The 25,737-nt window shown below is 37.5% G+C and overlaps 1 protein-coding gene and 1 pseudogene across 1 annotated transcript; both read left to right on the forward strand.

Moving 5' to 3' along the window:
• Positions 1–2,003: 2,003 nt before the first annotated feature.
• On the forward strand, positions 2,004–6,314 carry prph2a (peripherin 2a (retinal degeneration, slow)). Its single transcript, XM_017482927.3, has 3 exons — positions 2,004–2,875; positions 3,770–4,016; positions 4,256–6,314. The coding sequence occupies exons 1-3, from the start codon at positions 2,295–2,297 to the stop codon at positions 4,463–4,465; spliced, it is 1,038 nt and encodes a 345-aa protein (XP_017338416.1). The 5' UTR covers positions 2,004–2,294; the 3' UTR covers positions 4,466–6,314.
• Positions 6,315–8,014: 1,700 nt separating this feature from the next.
• On the forward strand, positions 8,015–19,850 carry LOC108273484 (NLR family CARD domain-containing protein 3-like; annotated as a pseudogene).
• Positions 19,851–25,737: the final 5,887 nt, after the last annotated feature.

A 25,737-nucleotide genomic window follows, 5' to 3' on the forward strand; every position in this document is an offset into this window, starting at 1 on the left:
GTGTTTTTTTCTACAGCAGGGAATATTGTAAATGTACAGAGATCCCAGATTCTGCCTGAAAATGTAGATATGCTGATTTTTTTTTCCAAAAAAAAAAACCAACCTGTAAGTAACCCAAACAAACCCAAAAGCTGTTTGTGTTGAGTTGAACTTAATTGAACAGAACACTATTTATTTTAATGTTTTGTTTTTTATTTTTGCACTTTTACTGCTTTAAGTTCTCTCTTAGGTTTCAACTATCTTAATTCTAATTTCATGTTAAAATTCAATTTTATTCACAAAATTTCACAAAATATAAAGTGTGATACTTACGTCTTCTGGATATGAAGCTGGATCACAAACAGTTGGTATTGATCCATGCTTGAGAATCAACTTTTTCGCATTTCCTCATTTATATTGACCCTCGTTCACAAAGCAGCTTGGTGTAAAATGATTCTCACAAACTTATACGAATGTAGCATTTTTTGGGGCACATTTTCTTCATAAAAAAACTTCTCCACAGCATCTTCAGTGGCTCTTATGCCAGGAGTACATGAAGACTCTTATGTTCATTCTTACAGCCAACAACAGAGCACTTACAACGCTTACAAATCTGAGGCATTCTTATCACTGTAGCTGCTCCAGTGCGGAAAACATGGCGGACTGTGTGGGAGGATCTATGCTAATAGGGCAGAGTCCGTCACCAGTCATGGGCGGGGCCTGTTCCAATGTGACATCACATTGAATAGAAAACACGAACGACTGATTTTGAGACTCTGTTTATGATTTATGGGGAATATAAAAATAGGAGTGGGTGAATTTTTACCATTGTAGGGTGGTTGTGTACACACACTGCCGACACACATTTATGTTCAAACACCATGTAAAAGTACATTTTTCATAATAGGTCTCCTTTAAAGGTAGGAATCAGTGTGGTACAATGTGACCTAGATTTCCCACATACACATAATACTGATGTTTACTTTTGACGACTTTGAATGACAAAGTTCATCAAGGAAACCCATATGTACAAACACTGTTATCATATTAAAGCATCTTTTATAGGTTGCATGTTATAATTTTAGATGTGATCTCAAAATAAGTTATCCTGCTTTCAGATATTATTATAATTTTAAAAAAAAATTGGCTTTCACCTCACCCCACTGGAAAATTGCATAAATAATTTCTCATCCAGCCAGGACTAATTAATTTCAGTTGTGCTTTTTGCCTGTTGAGGCAGATGCAGAGTGTTTATTTTTTATTAATAGGACAAGACACCTGTGCATTAGAATCAAAGAATGCTTTAACATGAGAAAAACACCAAATGACTAATTGCTTGTTGGAAAATGGTTTTGACAGGTAGAGCTTCTGAAAAAGCATTCCAAATGACCACATCGAATCAAATATACATTAACACCTTTAGCCGAACACATTATTATGTTGCACACATAGATAAACACATTTTATGTAAATAACAGTATCACAATAACTGTGTAGATTGTGTAATAAATCTTGAAATCTTGATAAATTGTGTAAGATTTTATGTGATTAGTTTTTTTGCTTAATACACAATGTGTGCTTTATAGTAGATTTAAATGTCTTTTTTTTGCCCATCAGGGAAGAATGTATAGCTATGACATGCAGATAATAGTTAAATAAATAAATAAACGAAACAAGAAGATGCAGCGCAACAGCTGCTTTACTTCAAAAGCCATCTTTAAACATCTTTGTACAATGATGTACAAGCTCCTGTTCCTGAACTGAACTCTAAGACCTCAGAGCAGAAATAGTATGGTCTTAAGTCCTCTTAAGTTCTGGTCCCCTGGTGACTTTTGAGTGTTGCTAGTGAGACCACATGACAAATCAAACCAATCAGATACTACAACAGCAGCTTACTGATTGGCTGATCTGCTGGCAGAGGATTTCTGTAAATGGGATGAAGCTGATTAAGTGGTTTAGCATGACGTAACATAACTTTGGGTTTAATCATTCACTTCAGTCATTTAGTTCCCTTGACTGGAGAACAGACAGCAATATTTATCAAAAGTACTTTGTTTTAGTTTAGGAAGGAATCAACTTATAGTGTAAAAAGGAAAAGACTTGAGATCAGCTTTATGCCAGCTGAAATCTGACATGGAAAAAACTGGAGTGGATTACAAATTGCTGTTTGAAGATTTACATCAAAGGCAGACCAAACTTTGCTTGAGACAATAATTTGGATCTAAATACCGTTGTTGGACATCACCTACCAGTGAAAAATACAAGTGGAAAAAACAGTAGATATTTTCTATTTTGAAAGATACTAGCACCAAAAGATGGCTCTTTGGAAAGTGAAGTTTGACTTGAAAAAACGGGTAAAACTGGCCCAGATGCTATGGCTCATGTATTGGGTGTCTATCATGGCTGGAGTGCTTGTCTTCAGCATGGGCCTTTTCTTCAAAATTGAACTGAGGAAGCGAAGTGAGCTTATGGACAACAAGGAAAGCCACTTTGTGCCCAACCTGGTAATTATTGTGGGACTGTTAGCCTGCGGCATCAGTGCCTTTGGAGGCAAGATCTGCTATGACTCATTGGATTCTTCTAAGTTTACGAAGTGGAAGACAATTATAAAGCCATTCCTTATCTTCTGTTTGCTCTTCAATGCTATCCTCATCTTCACAGCACTTTTGTGCTTTGCCATGCGTATCCCTCTACAGTTTACCCTGGCAGAAGGCCTGAAGAATGGCATGAAATACTACAAGGACACAGATGTACCTGGTCACTGCTACATGAAGAGAACGCTAGACCTAATGCAGATGGAGTTTCGTTGTTGTGGAAACAACAACTACAAAGACTGGTTTGAGATCCAGTGGATTAGCAATCGCTACTTGGACTTCAGCTCTAAAGAAGTCAAAGAGTGAGTGTTTGTCATCAAGTATTTGAGACTGGAACATGTATAAACATTATAGAATGACAATACTCTTGCTATTTGTGGTGAAATTCAGTTTTATTTATAATAGTTTATTTGAAGTGTTGTATATTGAATTAAATATTAGTAAACCTGAGCATAAGCAGCTGTCATAAGTTGTAATATTTCAGTCATCACCAAAAATATACTTTAAAAAAATAATTTGCACGGTTCCTTTTGCATTATAAGTAGTTAGTTGACAGTGTGGGGTTAGTTTGCATAAATGCTATCAAGTGTGTAAGCCAATTCAGACTTAGTTGATAATCCTCTTGAATCACATTTCAACGTCTTTCAGAGCTTAATGTCCTTTTCAATCACTCTGAGACTAGGTCGACTGGCTGGGAATAGATCAGGGTGTCATAAAGAGACCTTGAGTCTCAATGTTGCTGAGGTTTTAATCATGTTTTGATACAGTGACATTTGATATTTCCTGATCAATGCCCAAAATAAATCAACAAATCCTTTAAAAAAATCCCAATTTTAATTTACTTAGATATTCAATTAAGTACATGTGCCTTTTTACATTTGTGGTATTTTGGCAGGTACCCTTTTCTTAATAGAATTTTTTTATTATCTCACTTATAATACTAAGCAGTTGAGGATTAAGGGCTTTGCTCAAGGGCCCATCATTGGCAGCTTTGTATTGCTGGGATTTGAACTCACAACCCTACAATCAGTAAACCAACATCTTAACCACTAAGCTACCACTGCCCCTTGTTTGGGGATCTGTTTATTTAAACAGTTTAAAGACATACGCATATCCCAGGTTGTAGAAATATATATATCCTTTTTAAGCAGTTCTGTGATATTAATTCATCTCATATTGGTTTTCTCTGTTTATAGCCGAATTAGCAGCAATGTTGACGGGCAATATTTGTTGGACGGAGTCCCTTTCAGCTGCTGTAATCCCAGCTCCCCAAGGCCCTGCATTCACTACCAAGTCACCAACAACTCTGCTCACTACAGTTATGACCACCATAGTGAAGAACTGAACATCTGGACAAGTGGCTGCAGGGAAGCTCTAGTTTTCTACTATGGTGGACTGATGAACACTATTGGTGTGCTGGTGTTATTGGTTACTATTCTTGAGGTATGGTTTATAAATGTATTTCATTAAAAAAAAAAAAAAAAAAATTATAGACTTTAATGGGTTTTAATGTAGCCCTTAAATCTACCAACACACTGTGGATAAAACCATATCAGTCATTAGGGCACATATAGCATAACACCAATAACACCTATGATTTTCTTTTTAATGTTGTCCATTTTCGAGATTTTGCATGTGATTATTTTTATTGTAGATTTTTTTTTTACTTTCTCCTCTCTCAGGTTGCTGTGATGGTGGGACTACAGTATGTGAACACGTCTCTATCCACACTGGTCAACCCAGAAGACCCTGAGAGTGAAAGTGAGGGGTGGGTCCTGGAGAAAACAGTCAAGGAAACCTTCACAGACATCATAGCCAAAATGAAGGCAATGGGGAAAGGCAATCAGGTGGAAGAGGGGGTGGAAGTGCAGGCAGTTTCCACAGTGAGCTGAATATGCTATGCTGATTGAACATTGACTACTCCATTCCTACCAAAGTAGGAATGCCTATCTGACATTATACAGCATGAAGATCAAGTCAGCTGCATTCTATATGGTTTAATATAATCATTTGAAGATAAAGCTACATAATGAAACTTACGAAAGTAATGTGAACCCAAATCCAAATGGAAATGTATTTTTACAGTACCTGAAACCAATTTTTAAAAAAATGTTGTGCTTCTTTTTCATGCTATATATTTTCCAGACATCATTTATTAGTCTATAATCCATTACAAACGTACCCAGTCATCTTGGTGTTTCTGTGTATGGTTTGTGGACAGCTGGTTTTACACACAAAGCACTTTTTAAAAACAAATACTATAACCCAACTAAGTTTCCAATATATATGGTTACTCTGTCTCTCCATTTAAACTGATAAGACTAAACTGGTGTGTGCGATGTTGTGGATTACTATGTCTAACAGTGTATTAAGATTTGTTCTCAATGGTGTAGGAATTCCTGACCTGTAGATTGGATTGTAGTGTGTATGGAGAAAAAAAAAATTACATACAGTACTGTGCAAATGTTTTAGGCACCCTATTTTTTTTAGTACAAACTTTGGAATTTTTTTATTTTATGACTTCTACATTATCATGTTAGTACAAAAAACATTTTAGATTCCAAAACATTACTTTTCTAGCACAAAATTAAATGTTACAGAAAAATGTTTGAATGTCATTAATGAAAGCAGAATATTAAGTGGTAAGATAACACTTTTCAGACGAAAAACACAGTGAAGGCTGCTGGGTTTTCCTGCAAAAATACGAAGCAAGTGTCAAAGTCAAAGTCTCCAGAAGAACCGTGGCTGGTTCTGCAAGATGCTCAATAAACCTTACAGCTCATTTCCTTATAAATCTGCACAAATTGTACAAGAGACTACTATTTTTATTTTATTTTTTTCACACCAAATATTGACTTTGTGTCATTTACTACTGTTTACTGCTCTTTACGTAATTTTCTTTTATGTAGAAACATTTAATTTCATTATTTTGAATACATCTTTGCTCTATAGCATTTCTTTGCACGTGCCTAAAACTTTTGCACAGTGCTGTACATTAAACTTTAACGTGTGTCTTTTATACAAAAGAAGGCACATTACAAATAATCCAAATCCTGTGCTGGTCAGAGTAATGTGTGTTGTAGTGCATGAGTAAAGCATTACAAGAAACTAGCTACACACATCATTCCTTGCCTCCACTTTCTCTAGTGAGCAATACTGGTTTAACATGCAGAATAAACATGCGTCATTTGCTTAAAAATACAACTCAGTGAGCAACCATACATACAAATCGAGTAACATAGCAACTACAAGTCTATCTGATATCTTTTAAATATATATTTAAATGAGAGTGTACCTACTGTAGATCCTTATCAGCTTCCATCACTTTGCTGGTTTAACTGGTACAACACTTCTGTAGTGCTAACAGTGAAGTAAAATATAGAAAAAAATGTTCAAATAGTTATAGATATTGACTTTTTTGACACATAGATACAAGAAATATAAATTTTATCATTCTCAAAATACCCTTACTGCAACAGATCTTTGACCTGAGACCTCTGAACTTTGTATGGTTCACCTGGTTTGTGTCCCCATCCTTTAAAAATGAAATGTTTTCATACTTTTCTGTGAGCAGTCACAAAAGACTCAAACATAAAGGTACTCATATCTTTGTAAACAGTGTAGAGTTCTAGGTTTCTTTACTTTTCTAAGTGTACAAGTGATTAAATGTGAACAAATCTTAATTAAAATATGTGGTAGTGTTTATGTATATTACATGTTGCTGTAAATAAAATGTATCAGCTCTGATAAGTGGATTAAGAGTGTTATGAATTCATTTGTCTGTTTTTAAGACATACTGTAGAATGCAGTACAGTATTCTGGGAACTCTGCAGGAGGTATGCTTAAGTGTTTGGATTAGTGTGAGAATTATGCGATTGCTACACTCACATGCTGTTCTGTTTGACATGTAGTAATTAGGATAGGTTTTTTAAATTCCCTTTTGTTATTTTTCCAGGCTGAAGTGGAGTGAAGTGGAGGTTTTGGGGGGATATCTTTCTTACTTTGACAACAGTTAGTAATGTATCTCAGCTCTTGAACTGAAACAAAGTGATATATAAAATTATATACAAAGGAATGTTGTGCTTGGGTGCCATCAAATAAAGGTTTTTGAGTTGATCTTTTCAAATGATGTCCTTTTAGAAGGATACATACTGGGTCAAAACCAATCACATTTAGCCTGTAAAGAATCCTATAATGGTTAACTTGTGTAGCATTCACTTATGTTGTATACATGTATGTCACATACAGTACAATATGCCCATGTTTTCTGTATTATTTTAAAATGTGAACCCAATTTGCTAATAATAGACTGTATATTACAGTGTTGTGGAGTAGACAGCTAGAGGAGAAGGAAACCTATGGGAGAAATTAAGGTGGACATTTGTAAGGAGGACGACTTCGCTGTAAAGCTGATAAAAAACAGTAAGCAGCTTTGTAGTGCCGACAGCTTAGCCTGCTGCCAGTTGATTTGGAGAAGTGATCTGGAGGACTATTATCTGCAGCATCAGAACATGGTAAATCACACTGTCTGTCACAGTTGGATTATAGTGACAGAAAAACATATATTATTCATATACTTCACATATATTATGGTTTATATAGGTAAATGTATTGAACATATATTATATAAAACGTATTATGGGTAGGTTGTATATAGCCATGAATATAAGATACACTATATGATTAATTATAATATATGTTATATAATATAATAAATTATTGGACATCTGACCAAAGTTGGTGTGGAAGAATGAAAGTGTTCCAGGCCTTTTTGCCAAACCTCACTAATGCTCTTGTGGCTGAATGAGCACAAATCCCCACAGCCACATTCCAAAATTTAGTGGAAAGCCTTCCCAGAAGAGTAGAGGTTATTATAACAGCAAAGGGGGGGACCAACACCATAGTAATTCTCATGGTTTTGGTATGGGACGTTCAACAAGTACACATGGGTGTGATGATCAGTTGTCCACATACATTAGGCCTTATAGTGTACATCATTTTATTTTAATCAAATAAATATACTTGCTTTTTGTTTTCTTTATGTCTTCATTGGAGGACAGTTGATGATATGTACAGGGGACAGCAACTATTTGTGTGTAGCACTGCTGGTACTGTGTGTGTATGTGTGTGTGTGTGTGTGTGTGTGTGTGTGTGTGTGTGTGTGTGTGTGTGTGTGTGTGTGTGTAACTGGTTGTAGTCTGCGTTGTGTGTTTTCTTCTAACCAAATAAATTTGCGGACGGCAACTGGGTTGAAGCTTCACTTAATCACTGATGACACAAACAAGCAGTCTCCCTGACTGAATCACCCTTAAACTGTGCTCTCTCCCATTCAATCATAATGTGAAAGGGAAGAGGAGGCGCCAAAGCAGGAAATTACACAAACCAATGACATCATGACAATTAAAAGGCAAAGTACTCACACAAGTAGACAGCTACATCAGGTATACACTGCCTTTTGTGTAATTATACACATTAAATGTATGGAATATTTTCCATACCCGTTGTGTGTGTGTGTGTGTGTGTGTGTGTGTGTGTGTGTGTGTGTGTGTGTGTGTGCGCTCCTCCATTGGGGGGTATGGTATGGGTTGTGTTTATGATCTTTGAACTCTACAGAGCAAAAGTGAAAATGAATCTCAGCAGTGCCATTTTGTAAGGAGGGGAAAAGTGAGTATCTAAATCTAAATATAAAAAACACAGTGAGTATCTAAATCTAAACTTATAACATGTAACACTATGAATTGACACCAGATTCCCCACAGTTTTGTGGGTTTATTATTGAACTTTTAATGTACATGAGCAGCAGTTTGAATTGGTAGTTTTACATGGTTGGTGGCTTCACATGTCTTGGAGGAAGGGGGAGCTGGCTGGTGGTAAGGAAATGGCTATACTTGGACTCAGGGCTATGATGCATTTCCATTTGGAAATTGTGTAGTTCTGGTAGCACTGTTTACATTCGTAAGTTGAGAGCCATATCACCTTGCTCATGCTTGCTACAAGCGGCTTTTTTATTTAAATTTTTTACACGTCACAGTCATTTTGGAGCTCATTTATTCATCATGGAGTTCTTACAGACACCAGCTGTAAAATACTGCAATTACAACCTCAGTGAATGAACTGGACTTGAAAACAACAGAATGCACACATTTAAACTCGACTATATTTACAAGTATAAAATGTTGATACAGTCCCCTCCGAAACTATTGGAACAGCAAGGCTAAGTCATTTGTTTGTGCTACATCTAGATGTGTTAAACATAAAACACAGAACCTTTTGTATCAGACCCTCATTTCTGAGGTGAGCAAAAATATAGGAACAGATAAGTCTTGAAGGAAATGAAAGTAAATAACACTTAATTTTTGGTTGCATATCTCTTGCTTGCAATAACTGTATCAAGCCTGTGACTCATTTATTGTTTGTTTCTTTTTTTGTGATGATTTACAGGCTTTTACCTCAGCCTCTTTCAGTTGTTGTTTGTTTCTTGGGGTTTCTCCCTTCTTTCTCCTCTTCAGGAGGTGAAATGCATGCTCAACTGGGTTAAGGTCTGGTGATTGACTTGGCCAGTCTAAGAGCTTCCACTTTTTGCTCCAAAGTCCTTTCTTGTGCTGGCAGTGTGTTTTGGATCATTGTCAGGCTGCATGATAAAGTTCCTCTCGAATAATTTGGATGCATTTCTGAATTGCCAGACAGAATGTTCCTGTAAACTTCTGAATTCATTCTGCTGCTACTCTCATGAGTTACAGCATCAATAAAGACGAATGAGCCTGTTTCAGAAGCAGCCATGCAAGCCCAAACCACGACACTACCTACACCATGTTTCAAAGATGAGCTTATATGTTTTGGATCATGAGCAGATCCTTTCTTTCTCCACACTTTGGTCTTTCCATCACTTTGGTAGAGGTTAGTCTTGATTCCAGACCTTTTGTGGCTCATCTCTCTCTATTTCTTTGCGATTACCAATCTTTCCGATTCTTACTGCTGATGAGTGGTTTCCATCTTGTGGTATAGCCTCTATATTTCTGCTCTTGTTCTTCTTCAAAATGTGGATTGTGATACTTTCACCCCTGCCCTGTAGATGTTGTTGGTGATGTTACTGACTGATGTTTTGGGGTCTTTCTTCACAGCTCTCACGGTGTTTCTGTCATCAGCTGTTGTTGTTTTCCTTGGCCAACCAATTTGGTGTCTGGTACTCAGTGAACCAGTGGTTTCTTTCTTTCCAAATTGTTGTATTGGCTTTGCCAAATGCGTGTGCAATGCCTCTGATCCCCTCTTTTCTCAGCTTCAAAATGGCTTGCTTTTGTCCCATAGACAGATCTCTGATCTTCATGTTAGCTTATCCTTTTTAACAACAAATGCCGTCTTCACATGTGAAACTGAAGGCTAAGTCGAAAAGTAGAAGTTCAGAGCTATTTATTATTTAAACATCAATCTAATAGGACACACCTGTCAATCACATGTTCCAATATTTTTGCATGCTCACAAGTTGGGTGGTCTAATACAAAGTATGCTATGTTCTATGTTGTTTAACACATTCACCAGGTAATAAAAGCTGAAAATATAAACTCTTCAATCTACAGCAAAAATAAATTAATTTGCTTTGCTATTCCAGTAGTTTCAGAGGTGACTGTATTCAGCTTGATTGTATGAAATTGCCTACATGAAATAAACATAAATAGATTTTGCACATTATCCAGCTACTGACTAAATAAGGGTTTTGCAATGACTTTATTGATTGTACCCATGAGTTTGAACTCTAATAATATCTGTGTTCTAGAATGATGGTGGCTAAAAGATCAGACTCACCAAAACGCAGCTGTTTGTACATTAAGAGTGACCAGTCAATGGAATCCCCAATTAAGTTCACAGATGTAGACTGTACTACTGATAAGAGGTCAGTGTAGTGACATGGTCTATAACTGTGTCCCACCATATCACACGCTCTCATCTCATTATTAAGCCCTTCATCAGCTTCATAAGGTGCTGCAGCTTTTGGACTGGCAGTAAGAGAAGAACAGAAACTCACTATGACATTTGACACACAGTATCAGAGGTGCCCTGTTTTCCTTCTGATGAACATCTGCTCTCTGTCTGGTGTTAAGCAGATTACTGCAAGACACAGAGCATATAAATAGGTTAACATTAATACCACATAGGTGTAGATGCTTAGTTTTTACCTGCTCATTCTTTGCCATTCCTCTTCCTATACATAGCTGGTGCTTTGCCATGCCCACATTGCTGCAATCAATCTTTGTATTTTTAAATATGTGTTGTGATATGAATACGCACAGTCCATATTACATGATGTGTTTTGATTGTTCACAGACTACTGTCTATTTCTAAAAAGGAGCTGGAACACGAAGATATCACAAAGTTAAATAATGCACTCTTGAGTCCAGACTACCCAGAATACTCTGAGAGGGAGGTGATCTTGAGGGAGGTGAAGAATGAGGAGAATCTGCATGACCTGGAAATCACAGGTTTATAATAATGCACTCGCTCTGAAACATTATCGTTTCTATACAATATCATTGTGGTAACAGCTCACATAATCTATGATTAATAATTAGATTTAAGAACATGTCAAAAAACATTTTCAGGAAAGATTTCAGGACACATGAGCTTGCTCCTTTGTGGCTTATCTGTAACATTACAAAATGTTAGTGAAGCCAGTAGGGGGTGCTCACCCCGTGGTCTGCATGGGGCTTAATGCCCCAGTATAGTGACGAGGACACCATACTGTAAAAACAGCACTGTCTTTTGGATGAGACCTTAAACCGAGGTCCTGACTCTCTGTGGTCATTAAAAATCCAAGGACACTTATAGTAAGAGAGTAGTGGTATAACCCCGGTGTCCTGGCAAAATTCCCCCATTGGCCCTTCTCTATCATTGCCCACTAATAATCCCCATCTCTGAATTGGCTACATCACTCTCTCCTTTCCACCAATAGTTGGTGTGTGGTGGGCGTTCTGGTGCACTATGGCTGCCGTCTCATCATCCAGGTGGATGCAACACACTAGTGGTTGTTGAAGATGTAAAGCAATGTACAATGTAAAGCATTTTGAGTGTCTAGAAATGTAACTGTAACTAACTAACTAACAACATTGTAATTGGTGGCAAACTGCTGTGCAGATTGGTGACTATCCATTTGTATGAGATTTATTAACATTCCAAAATATAATGTGAATAGGCCATGCACAGAAAAACATGGCAAATCCACTTGAAGGGTAAATCCAAGCAAGTACTCAAAAGGCTTGGCACTCCCAGGGGTCAAAACACAGAAATAGCAATCACTAGAAAAATGCTCAGAATTATGTTACCCTGAATGAAAGGCAAGACTCTGCAATGTGTACATGTGAACCATGTATGCAAGACCAGGAAGTAAATGGAAAATATGTGTGCAGAAAAAGAGTCCATAGAATTCTGGGGAGGTAGAACTTTGCTGGTGTGAAGGAGTAATGTTCTGGGAGCATGTTTCAGGAACAAAACACTTGGGGACATGCTATTATAGGAGAATAACTACAGGTTGGTAGAAGAAACTGTGCTTGATTATCACACCACTGATAATCACTGATTATCACATTTCCATCCTAAGGGTGGTGTAATGAACTGAAGTCACTTGTGTTGCCATCAGAGGCTTGATATTATGATATAGTACTCTAATTATGATAAACATAGGTCTCTGTGTCAGAACAATTTAATAGGTCATAGAGATAATCATAGAGTTTTAGTTTGCACTGTGGCTCTTTAGATTTTAAATTCACTATATAATTGACTATTTTTAGAATATTACATTTTAATGTTAATTTCATATTAGTGTTGCTTTGTTTATTGTATTTAATACATTGTGTATTTTCCTTTGTGTATTAGAACTGGTCTCTGGATGTCAGCAAAATCTCAAATCCAAACTGAGAGAACATTGTAAAACAATTAATGAAGGAATCTCACAGCATGGAAGCTTAGCAGTTGTCAGTGAGATCTACACAGATCTCTACATAACAGAAGGTTGGAGTACAGATGTAAGTAATGAACATGAAGTGAGACAGATTGAGACAGCATCCAGGAGACCAGCATCACAGGAGACACCCATTAAATGTAATGACCTCTTTAAAGACAAGTTCATCAGAACTGCACTGACTAAAGGAGTTGCTGGAATTGGAAAAACAGTCTCTGTGCAGAAGTTCATTCTGGACTGGGCTGAAGGAGAAGTGAATCAGGACATCATATTCATGTTTCCACTTCCCTTCAGGGAACTGAATTTGGTGATGCAGGAAAAATTTAGTTTGATGAAACTTCTCCATCGCTTTTCCCCAGAAATTATAACAATGGAATTATTAAATTGTGACACCTACAGAGTAGTGTTTATCTTTGATGGCCTTGATGAGTGTCGATTTCCTCTAAATTTCCAAAACAATGAAGTGTTGTGTGATGTAACAGTGTCTACCTCAGTGGATTTGCTCTTGACAAACCTCATCAAGGGGTATCTGCTTCCCTCTGCTCTTCTCTGGATAACATCTCGGCCATGAGCAGCCTGTCAGATCCCTCCCGAATATGTTAACCAGGTAACAGAGGTACGAGAGTTCGATGATCCTCAGAAGGAGGAATACTTCAGAAAGAAGGTTAGTAATCCGAGCCTGGCTGATAAAATCATCAGACACATGAAAGTTTCTAGAAGTCTGTACATCATGTGCCACATCCCAGTTTTCTGTTGGATTTCAGCCACTGTTGTAGAGAGAATGCTGCATGAAGCAGAGAACAGAGAGATCCCCAGGACTCTGACTCAAATGTTCACACACTTCTTGATCTTTCAGATCAAACACAGGGAACAAAAGTACCTTCAGGGATATGACTTGGATCCTCAGCAGATCAGAGAGTGTATCCTTGCACTGGGAAAACTGGCTTTCCAACAGTTGGAAAAAGGCAACCTGATCTTCGATGAGGAAGACCTCAGTGAGTGTGGCACTGATGTCAATGAAGTATTATTGTACTCAGGAGTGTGCACTCAAATCTTCAGAGAGGAGTTTTGGCTTCACCTAGGAAAGGTGTACAGCATTGTGCATCTGTGTTCAGGAGTTTCTTGCTGCGTTATATGCTTTTCTCTCCTTCATCAACAAAAATCTAACAGAACAACAGGCCAGTCATCTGTCTGATCTTCTCAGCCAGTCAAACATGTCTGATTTCCTCAGGAGTGCAGTGGACAAGGCCTTACACAGTGAGACTGGACACCTGGACCTTTTTATCCGCTTCCTTCTGGGTCTGTCCCTGGAGTCCAATCAGGCTCTTCTACCTGTCTGTAGAATTCATTCTACAGACAGGTAGCAGTTCTCACAGCAAACAGAAAACCGTTGAATACATAAAGGAGAAGATGAGACAGAATCCTTCTCCAGAGAAATCTATCAATCTGTTCCACTGTTTGAATGAACTGAATGATCATTCTCTAGTGTAGGAAGTCCAAACTTACCTGAACACAGGAAGTGACTATTGTCTCAGTAGAACTAGACTCTCTCCTTCTTAGTGGTCAGCTCTGGTGTTTGTGTTACTGAACTCCGAACACAAGTTAGAGGAGTTCAATTTGCGTAAATATTACCCATCAGAGGAATGTCTTCTGGGGCTACTGCCAGTGGTCAAAGCATCCAGAAAAGCTGTGTGAGTATTTTCATTCATAAGTGCATTACTACTGTTTTTATTTTCATGTAACACTGAACTACATGAACCATCAGTAATTTTACAGTACCTATCAAATTTTTTTCTTTAGTTTGATCCGTTCTGACATATGTGAATGCTCTGCCTGCTCAGGTCTGCACTAAACTCAAAACTATTTTACTTTTTTACTTTAGATTGCCTCGCACGTCAGAGCAAAATACAAACAGCACGTAAATCTGTAGAGACATTGCAAACATTTTTGTTTCCTTTTAAATATTTTAAAGGATTTTTTTCCCTCCCAAAAAACAATAGAAACAATTCTTTAACAGTTCCATAGGGCATACAGTACCCTCCACTAATATTGGCACCCTTGGTAAATATGAGCAAAGAAGATTGTGAAAAATTGTCTTTATTGTTTAATTTTTTAAATATTTTGTTTAAAATATTTCACAGAAATACTCTGCTCTCATTGATAATACAACAATTGCAAACACAACACAGGTTTGTTAAAAAAAAATCTTTGTTAAATATAGATGTGCAGCAATTATTGGCACCCCTATGAATTCATATGGAAAAAAATATATTTGAGGTATATTCCCATTGATATTTAAAATTTTCTTTAGAACACCTGGGTGACTAGAAACAGGAAATTGTTCGGCCATGACTTCCTGTTTCACGGGGGTATAAATACGAGGTAACATTGTATAACATCAGAGTAATTAGCTTATTGACCTTATTTTAAATTGTGACTCTTATTGGCATGCTATTAGCTGGTAGTTTACAACCAAGAGTGTCCATCTAAGCACACTCTGACACTGCCTGAAAATCTTTGGGTGTGAAACTAACTGAAACTAATGAAATTATATAATGTCACAAAATATCTAATTGTGGTGTAGACTCAAAATAACCTTCTATGGGCTTATAATAAATTATGTGACAGAATGACCTGACACCAAAAAAAATAAATCAATATCCTGCGCCTGTAAATGTGCTGGTGATTTTTATGTGTGAGAGAAACACTTTAAGATTTCTTTTAGAGTTTAAATATACTGTATCATGGATGTGTTTGTATGTTTGAGATCAGTGTTTTGATATATAATCATTTCTCTTCCAGACTGTTTGATTGTAGTCTCACAGAGGAAAGCTGTAAAATTCTGTCATCAGTTCTCAGCTCAAACACCTCCAGTCTGAGAGAATTGGACCTGAGTAAGAATAAACTTCAGGATTCAGGAGTAAAGTCACTCTCTGCCGGACTGGAGCATTCACACTGTAAACTGGAGATACTGAGGTCCTCACTTTATTACCAAAGATTACATAGAGAATTGTTTGTGTAAATGTATTTATTATATGTGGCTTTTATCACAGAAAAATCATCCAAATATTTGTCAGTATACAAATACACAGTCTCTTTATTTAAAATGTTTATAATCACAGTAATTCCTCATGATCAGGTAGACAGTTTATTTCCTAATGCAGACAAACAATCAGATATTCAAATATATCATCATTTCTCTTCCAGTCTATGTGGTTGTAATCTTACAGCAGAAAGCTGTAGAGTTCTGTCCTCAGTTCTCAGCTCAATCTCATCCAGTCTGACAGAACTGGACCTGAGTAACAATAACCTACAGGATTCAGGAGTGACATGGCTCTCTAATGGACTGAAGAGTCAACAGTGTAAACTGGAGATACTGAAGTAAGTCAGTCTCCCTCTCTCTATCTATCTATCGCTTTGTCTCTCTCTCTCTCACACACACACACACACACACACACACACACACACACACACACACACACACACACACACACATATCACCGTCCACTTTATTATGAATACCATGAACACATATACACTGACACATTCATACAGTTATCTAATCAGCCAATCATGTGGCAGCAGCACAATTCATAAAATCATGTAGATTTGACTCTTTTTTAGGTAAAGAGTTCACATCAAAAATCAGAATAAAGAAAAAGTGTGATCTCTTTATAGTGACATGGTTGTTTGTACCAGATGGACTGGTTTGAGTATTTCAGAAACTGCTGATCTGCTGGGATTTTGGGAACAGTCTCTAGAGTTTACACAGAATGGTGTAAACTAGATAGTTGAAGATTACAAAAAAAATCACCTGGTTGCTTTTCAGTCTTCACCTGTCCAGTTTCGGTGAGTCTGTGCCCATGATCGCCTCAGGTTCTTGTTCTTGGCTGACAGAAGTGAAGTCAATGTGCTCTTCTACTGTTGTAGCCCATCCACCTCAAGGTTTGATATGTTGTGCATTCTGAGATGCTTTTCCTCTCACCACGGTTGTAAAGAGTGATTATTTGAGCTACCATAGGCTTACTGACAGCTCCTAAGTCTGACAATTCTCCTTTGATCTCTCTCATCAACAATGTGTGTTTCAGCCCACAGACCCTCCAGACATCGGATGGTTTTTCTTTTTCACATCATTCTGTTTAAACTCTAGAGACTGTTGTGTGTGTGAAAATCCCAGGAGATCAGCAGTTTATGAAATACTCGAGCCAGCCCATCTGGCACCATCAGCCATGCCATGGTTAAAGTCAAAGACATCACAATTTTCCCTTATTCTTATGTTTGATGTGAACATTCACTGAAACTCTTGATCTGTATCTGCATGATTTTATGCATTGTGCTGCTGCCACATGATTGGATAACTACATAAATGATCAGGTGTTCAAGTGTTCCCATTAAAGTGACCAGTGAGTGTATATGTATGGATATACTTAACTCAGACATATTTGTTCATAGACTACTCTCTGCCTGCTCTTCTGGTCTTAAAGTTCTCCAGTTCTTAGAGGTCTCCTACAGTTCTTAAGTGTGAGCCATTTTTTCTTTTCTGCAGGATGTGTGGCTGCAATATTGCAGATGAAGGTTGCGTTGCTCTGGCTTCAGCTCTGAGGCCAAACTCCTCATCACAACTGAGAGAACTGAATCTGAACAACAATAAAGGACTCAGAAGTGAAGCTACTCTCTGATCTACTGGATGATCCATGTTGTAAACTGGAGAAACTACAGTGAGTTACTCACTTGGTGTCTACACACACACACACACACACACACACACACACACACACACACACACACACACACAAATATCTAGAAATTAAACTCGTAACACAAAAACTTGACAGGTGTAAACACAACAGTTTTCCAGTCAAAGCCGTCAAAACATGCAAATATTCATATACTTGTGGGTAGGCATGCACTGATACCATTTTTTTCTAAACCACATACTTGCCTGTACTGATACTCATACCAGAGTAAAAAACTGCAGAGTATGTGTATGAGTAACCTTGTTCAAAGTTTCCCAAAGTGAGGTCCAGGGACCCCCAGGGGTCCATAACACATAGCCTGGGGGTCTTTGTCTATCGTCTCAGGGAGTTTTTCCTTGCCACCGTTGCCTCCGGCTTGCTCATTATGGACAAATTCATACATTTAAAATTTATATTCGGAATTCATATATTTCTGTAAAGCTGCTTTGGGACAATGTCCATTGTTAAAAGTGCTATACAAATAAAATTGAATTGTATTGAATTTGTTTTGAATTTGTTCCCCTATTTTCAAAGTTAATATATTTATTATTGAGTTCTTATAGTTATTAGCATGTTTGACTGGTCACTTTAAGCAAATTGTTTTAATCCACACTTAAAAACAAGTCGCCCTATAAATAATGTCAGCTTAAATTTAAAGTGTTCAATTGGTGGAACATTGAGGAATAGAAAGGTCTAGGGCTCTAATCAATAGACAAAATATTATTGTACCCATTTAAATAGTGTGCTGAGGTGGGCCATTTTATTTAGCTCTGTTTGTGTTTCCACAATTTATATAGTGGCCCTGAAAAGAGTGCACGTGTATGTTCAGGCTCATTCTTGATAAAGTAGATGAAGTGCATTAGATAGCAACATTAGTAAAAATGTATTGAGTAGAGCTCCTCTTCTGAAAAAGCACTTCTGTTTAGCTGTAATTAAAGTACGTTTCATTGTCTTCACTGCATTGGAATCCCTTACTGTCAATCAACAACAATAGAGCTGCTATTTTCACTGACCCAGGCCTTGTGGACTCATCTGGGTTATATGTTTGTAATGTTTTATCAAGTTCTTTTCCAAGGGATTTGCTTTGATTGCCATCATTGTGAAATATGTCCACACCTGTTCTGTTTCTTGTCACCTGTTCATTAGCATGTAGCATGTACACACTAGGCTTACATCACACAGTATGTGCATGTGGTATCAGATATTTGTTTTGGAGTTTTTTTATGAGCTTGAGTAACAGTAAATGAGCACAGTATCAGGCTCATATGAGATACCAGTATTAGTATGGATGTCTCCCTACTGGTGGAAACACACACACACACACACACACACACACACACACACACAAGCACGCACAGACATAATGTAGTGTGTGTGTGTGTGTGTGTGTGTGTGTGTGTGTGTGTGTGTGTGTGTGTGTGTGTGTGTTTTGATGGGGTATGAAAGTGTGTGTGTGTGTGTGTACACGCTTGTCTTTACAGTGATGTTTGTAATAACTCTGATAACTGACTATGATTTACATTATGAGCTTTTTCTCTGTCTTACAGCATTGAGAAGTATTACTACTCCAACACTGTCAGGAGTCTCTCAAAACTCTCCATGATAAAGCAGTGTTGATGAACCATTAGAACCCATCCTACATGTCCAGCTGTTTAGTAGCTCCTTGTTTTTTATTTTAATTTTAAATTAATGTCTTCAGTGTATTGCTGCTCAACATGGCATCATTTAGTTTGCTGTAAAATGACAGTATCCAGTATGTTTCTCCACAGATCACAGTTGTTGTTTTTTTCCAAACCTCTGTTCAATGTTTGCTAATCTTTTTTTAAATTTTTTTATTATTATTTTTTTTATTAAATAATCAATTTAACAACCGCATGTTGTCAGAGTGATAAAAAGACCTCACCTCTATCTGCTGACATCATCAGTTCCTTGTGTCCAGACCAAGTGCAAGACATTTCTAATTACGGTGTGGTGGAAAAACTAAACCAGGAAACAGCACTGACACTTTACTGGTGGAACATAACATAGGCTTATAATCCTAGGTTACAATGTGCAGTGTCTGATTCTACATAAAAATATGATATTGAGTCCAAAACTGCAGCTCACATCTCTGTGCACTCTCCTTACTCTGACACTTCCTGTAAACGTGACTGCAACAACCACCTGAAATTCAGAAATCTAGGACTAGATGAAATGTTATAATATCGAACTGGTTTGGCAGCACAGAGCTGTTCATGAAGCACAAAAGTCAGAAACAAATCTCTGCCTTCTTTCATGCTAGTAATAATTATGAAGAAGTTAAGAGGTTCAAAGATTAATAATGGTCTTCTCAGATCATCACTTCACAACATGTCAGGACTTCATTATTCTGTAAGCTGACACCAGGCAAGCTAGTTAAGTGTAAACATGCATATTAAAAAATAGATAGATAGATTGATAGATTGATAGATAGATTTAGATTGAACTGTAACTTAAAAACCTTGTACATATACAGTACTGTATATACATATACCTATAATTTAAAAAATGTACATACTATATGTTTATATATTCACCTATGATATGTGTACTACAAAATAAATAGTGACTGTGACAAAAATACAACAATCTGTGTCACTCACAAGAAAATGTTTTACTGTAATGTACATAACCAGATTAACAAGTGTTCTATTATGCAAATAGATAATAAAATAATAAATATAATAAATACATGAACAGAAATAGACTGCAGGTAGAGAAATGCTTAGACAAAAGAGTAGAGTGATAAGATCACTGTATTTGTCATTGCAGATAAGTTGAGTTAAAAAATTTGCATACCCATACTTCAGACCTGCTAAACTAAAACCAGCAAAATATTTCTTGTGAGTTAGATTTTTACAAATGACTCAAATTGTTAGAATTGTGAATGTTAGCATGGGAATACATCCATCCATCCATTTTCTGTACTACTTATCCAACACAAGGTCATGGGAAGCCTGGAGCCTATCTTAGGGAACAAGACCCTGAATGGGGGGGCCAGCCCATCAAAGGGCATAATCACACACACACATTATGGACAATTCAGAAACTCAAATTGGCAACACATGCCTTTGGACTAGGGGAGGAAACCACCAAAGCATGGGGAGAATATGCATACAGAGTGGAGGAAGAAATCAAACCCCCAACCCTGGAGGTGCAAAGCAAACGTGCTAACCACTAAGCCACTGTGTACAATGAGATAGAAATGGAGACTATTCTACTTCCCTCTAAAGACTAACTTTTGCTAACTGTTTTGGATTTTTACTAATCAGACAGTCAGTATTTTTATTGCACTCTTCGCTCTTTAATATTGTCTTGGAGTGATATTGAGTGAGCCATCAACCGAGACTAGTGTTGATGTCTTTGTGAAAATGTGTGATTCTTTAATTTATAGTTTAACATGCAATATAACAGGCTTGTCATTGGTTTGGTTTTAACGCCACTCTAAATAATATCAATATTTTGTGTGGCCACCATTATTTTCCAGCACTGCCTTAATCCTCTTGGGCATGGAGTTCACCAGAGCTTCACAGGTTGAAGCTAGGTATAATCAAATATTTACAAAAATGTGAGGGGTGTACTCACTTTTGCGAGATACTGTATATCCTTACTCTAAATAATAAATGGGTTAAGTTTGCTATTTAAACTACATGTAAAATCAGATCAGATCTAATAGAAGTAGATTTGTTTATGGTATGATGCTCTCAGTCACCTAGACAGATCAACATCTTTGTATTACTTTTTTCATTTTCATTTATTTACATTTACATTTATTCACTTAGCAGACGCTTTTATCCAAAGCGACTTACAAATGAGAAAAATAAAAGCATTTACATCTGATGACCCATCTATGACAATCTCAGGTGTCATATAAGTGTTTCTGTATTAGTATGAGGAGAGTATGAGTGAAGGGTATATATATTTTAAACGTTTGTTGTCTTTTTGTGTCAGGTGGGTTCCATCAATGTCAGGATGGACATTTCTAGGTGAGTAAACATGTGCGTCAGTTATCATTTATTCCTCAGGGGGGCAGTGTTCCCATAATTTTAGCTTAATGGCACTATCAAGAAAAGACAATCACAACGCACACACAAACAGTATTTAATTTTATTTAATTTACTTGGCTAGACAGTAATTAATCTTATCAAATATTTATACATATATGTCTCCAGGTGCCTTTCCTACCTATCCACACTTGCAGATTATACAGCTATCATGAAGACAGACAGACAGAGAGACAGACAGAGAGAGAGAGAGAGAGAGAGAGAGAGAGAGAGAGAGAGAGAGAGAGAGAGAGATCAGTTGGCAGGTGTATGATGTGGATGTGTGTCTTAGAGAATAAAACTGCAACGATGGATCTGATTAAAGTGCTGGCTCTGACTCAGAGAGCAGCACTAAACAGTAGGAGTGATACTTCATGGGAATACTTCATTCAGTGATTTACAACAGGACTCCCTGCATGTGCAGTACTGCTTACTTAGCAATAATCAGGAGACCACGGCATTACTACATCAGAGATGAACCCAGTCCAATCTACTTCTTGCTAAAATTGCTCTGTCCTCCTATAGGAGCCTCAATTGTCACTATATCGAGTATGCTACAAATAAATCCATATCTTTTTATTGATGTTTTCCAGTTTTCAGTGTGTTTGTCTCTTCAAATAAAATGTTCAGTCATTTTCGATTGACTGAAGTTGTGTAGAACCTGAGGCAGGAAGGTAAAATAGTCAGCTGCTCCAGGAAAAATACCTCGCACAGACATAAAAGACACAAGTTCAAGTCTGTCTCAGGAATCGGTTAAGTAGAGAAACAATGGCAAAATGTTTGAAGAACAGTGTTTCCTCCCTGGAGGATGGCTTTGTGTGAATGCCAGTGAGATTTGTTATCTGTGTATAGAAAAAAGTGTACTATTATCAGATTCCAGCTATGCGAGCAAACACAAACACACACGCACACACACACACAGTCCAGAGTCATACCTCCTCCAATCAATCCTACTGGCAGGTTATGTGTCCTACTTCTCCATCCTTTTAGCTCAGGTTGCCAAGAAAACTATTTCTGTTAGTGTTCAGTGGATTGAGAAAGAGAAAATTGTTGTATGGCGGGAAAGGCTACAACTACAAATGTCTGCTGAGACAGGCAAGGAATGATCTATATTGTCCTAAAGGAAGAACCCTGACATAATTGACTAACATTTATGTGAAAGCTACTGCTGTTGTATGGAGATCAGTGACAGGCTTTTTCAGCTCCGCTGCATTTGTGTATGATGGAGTATTTCAAGCATATAAAAAGGCAACATATTTATCTGGAATGAATTTCCTGAATCGTCCCTCTGATCGCTGAGAGAGTACGGCACTGTGGGGTGAGTGGGGGGGGGGGGGGGGGGGGGGTGAGTAGTTTGGTGAAGATAAAAACAGAAGACTTGCAGCCTTCAGCTAGAGAGCGTTAATGGGAAATATTGATCTGCCCGCTCTATTGTAGATCTCCATTGTGTCTTATTAGCATGAGACACAACAGTACTTGTGCAGATCTTTGCAGCTCTATACATGTGTCTGTGTGTGTGTGAGTATGTGTGTGTGTTGCTGTCCCACAATGGATGGTCTTAAAGATCAGTGCACATTTTTACACAGAATCTTTACTGTTCACAACATTCATCAAAAGTACGGTTATTACTCCGGTGTGTGATGACCCAACCTTTTTGAGTTCAAGCCAAGTAGGCACAAATACTGGAACCGTACCAAGGCAAAGTGATAACAGAAAGCCAAAGCAGTTATCAACAGTCATCTATTGTGGTCAGCAGGCTCAAATCACATGCATTCCCTGTCTCTGACCTTCCCTCGCCGTAGTCAGAGCATGCCTTGTCTCTCGGAGACAGTGTGTCCTTCTCAAACGTGCTATTGTTTGGACAGTGTAAGAACAATGGCCCTCCTCCACCCAGAGATACCCTCCATACCAGCTGGTAGTGACGAATCATATCGCCACCCTTACAGCGCTTGTACGCCCATACACCCTGCAGGCACATAAGACTGCCGTTGTCCATAGCTGGTCAATGCACACTTGGATCAATTGTTCGTAGACCAGCAGTGCGTGCTGCAAAACTTGTTCTGGAGGAGGACAGCAGCCATAATGAATATTCACATTGCTGCATATTTGTCCCGGGTGACACAAAAGAAGTACACACATAGACACGTTTGGTCCGGACACAAGTCTGAGTGAACAAATAGTCCTGCAGAAGAATAGGCATGTATATAATGAGAGGAACAGTGCCTTACAGTATAGTCTTACAGAGTATAGAAAAATGCCATTCATGCATTAATGTTAAATGCATTAGGCTCTGGTGTCATTAGATTACAAATGCAGAATCAATGAATGTATGAGTACAAGTTAAAAGCACATTATTCATATAGATAAAAACCTGAATAGGGTTTCCTCCATACTGTAACATACTGAAAATTACATACTGAAAAATATTCATGATACAAATTAGCTTCAAATAATTAAGCTGTTTTTATAAACAAATCTCCTACGTGACACAAAAACTACAAATATTCATGCAATAATACTCATAACTATAATAGATTGCCATTTTTAATTTAACACACTACATGTTCACAGTGAACAAGCATGTAAGTTTTCCTAATTAACAATGAGGGAAGTTACACAGTAACCAGAAAAGTTTACTTTTGTGGGTTGTGACATTTGCTATTTAAAAAAGGATCTGTATTTGATCTTCAAATGCTATATGTATACGAATAAAAATGTACACACAAATAAACATGTTTTGTCCAGGATGACATTATGTGTGATTCTAAAAGAAATCCTGTTAAAATCAGTACCATAAGGATAATATAGTATTAATAGTATTATTCAGTTAGCACTATTTTTCAAAGCATCTAGTTTTATGGAGGAAAAAACTACATTTTCCCTCTCAAATAGAAGTAAACCTGTATTATCTTAATTTAATTAAGCCTATGACTCATATCTTCTAAGGTTTGTAGGTTAAGTCAGGGTTATTGTGAGTCTAAAGCCCTCACGATAAAGTGAAAATGCCAGGCATTTTTTAACAAGATCCTTTGTCTAAATCATCTTCTTCCTCCTTGATTCATCAGCAGTTCGTATCAGAATTTACACATGGAATTTACATTGATGGAAGTTGAATGGATTGCAGTGTTTATTAAAATAATGCTTTTTATGTCATTATCTTCATCTGCTTCATCGTGAACAGGGTTGTGGTGGATCTAGAGCCTACCCTGGAACATTGGGCGTAAGGCGACAAAGGAGGCCAAGCACACATATATTCACATAAACATTCACTTCTAGGGTCAAATATAGCTTAGCCAATACACACAGACAGTAATATTTACAACATTTATGACACTACTACTACTCGAATCCCGCCTCCACCCTGCGTGCACAGAGTTAGCATGTTCTCCCCATGCTTCAGGGGTTTCCTCCAGGTACTCCGGTCCAAAGACATGCGCTGTAGGCTGATTGGCAATTCCAAATTGTTCATAGTGTGTGAATGAGTGTGTGAATGTGTGTAGGATTGTACCCTGTGATGAGTTGGCACCCCCTCCAGGGAGTCCTGTGCCTTGTGCCCTGAGTCCCTTGGGATAGGTTCCATTCTCCCTGTGAGCCTTTGTAGGATAAGCAATATAGAAAATGGACAAATGGATGGATAGATGTACGGAAGGATGGATGGGTAATAATAATAAACATTTTTACATCATCAGCCACAATGTAACCAATGAATATGCCAGTAGCTACAGGGCTCATTTATACACAAAAAAGGTAAACATAATAAAAGCACAGACAAACTTCCATGTCTTACTAACTGTCTTTCCACTCATGATCTCATTATCTCAAATGTTTATATCCATGTCTGTCACATGACAGAATTTTTATACTCTACTACACAATAGCATCAGTATAAAAAATAATGCTGCTCATAGTAGATCATTTTCAAGTTGGAATGTTATGATTTTTGTTTACTGATTTTTACAGATGACTCTTATTACTTATTCTCCACACTGCATTTCAGTGGATGCTGAAATGAATCCCAAGATCCCTATTGTCAAGGGGTGTATTAACTGCGCATGGAGGTCCATGAGATCAGTGTACTGTAGCATGAGAGAATCTGACTCTAACAGATGGTCATTACGTATTGGAACCTAGAGATATTTCCTTCAACAAGCGTGTGTAATGTGTAACACCCTTCTGCAGAGAGGGAGCTTGTGCCAAAACTGCACTGAGCCTTGGATTAGTCTTGTGTTTCTGAGAATGGCCATATGTTCAGGCTCAGTTGTTTTAAAGTGGATAACCCTGGAGACAATAAAGCATAACAAAATATACCAAAAATTTACAGATACACAATAGGTCACGATAGTACTTTGGACCAGTGATGTAATAATAGATAGATAATGATAGAGATATTGCAAGCTGGATGGTCTCTGAATGGTCAT

The sequence above is a fragment of the Ictalurus punctatus genome, chromosome 13 (assembly GCF_001660625.3).
Source record: "Ictalurus punctatus breed USDA103 chromosome 13, Coco_2.0, whole genome shotgun sequence".
Classification (NCBI taxonomy): domain Eukaryota; kingdom Metazoa; phylum Chordata; class Actinopteri; order Siluriformes; family Ictaluridae; genus Ictalurus; species Ictalurus punctatus.

Excerpts from the sequence above, each read along its gene's own strand:
- prph2a (XM_017482927.3), top strand. The coding sequence starts at position 2,295 with ATGGCTCTTTGGAAAGTGAAGTTTGACTTGAAAAAACGGGTAAAACTG. Across the intron at positions 2,876-3,769 it reads AGCTCTAAAGAAGTCAAAGA|CCGAATTAGCAGCAATGTTG; the intron begins GTGAGTGTTTGT and ends CTCTGTTTATAG. Across the intron at positions 4,017-4,255 it reads TATTGGTTACTATTCTTGAG|GTTGCTGTGATGGTGGGACT; the intron begins GTATGGTTTATA and ends CTCCTCTCTCAG.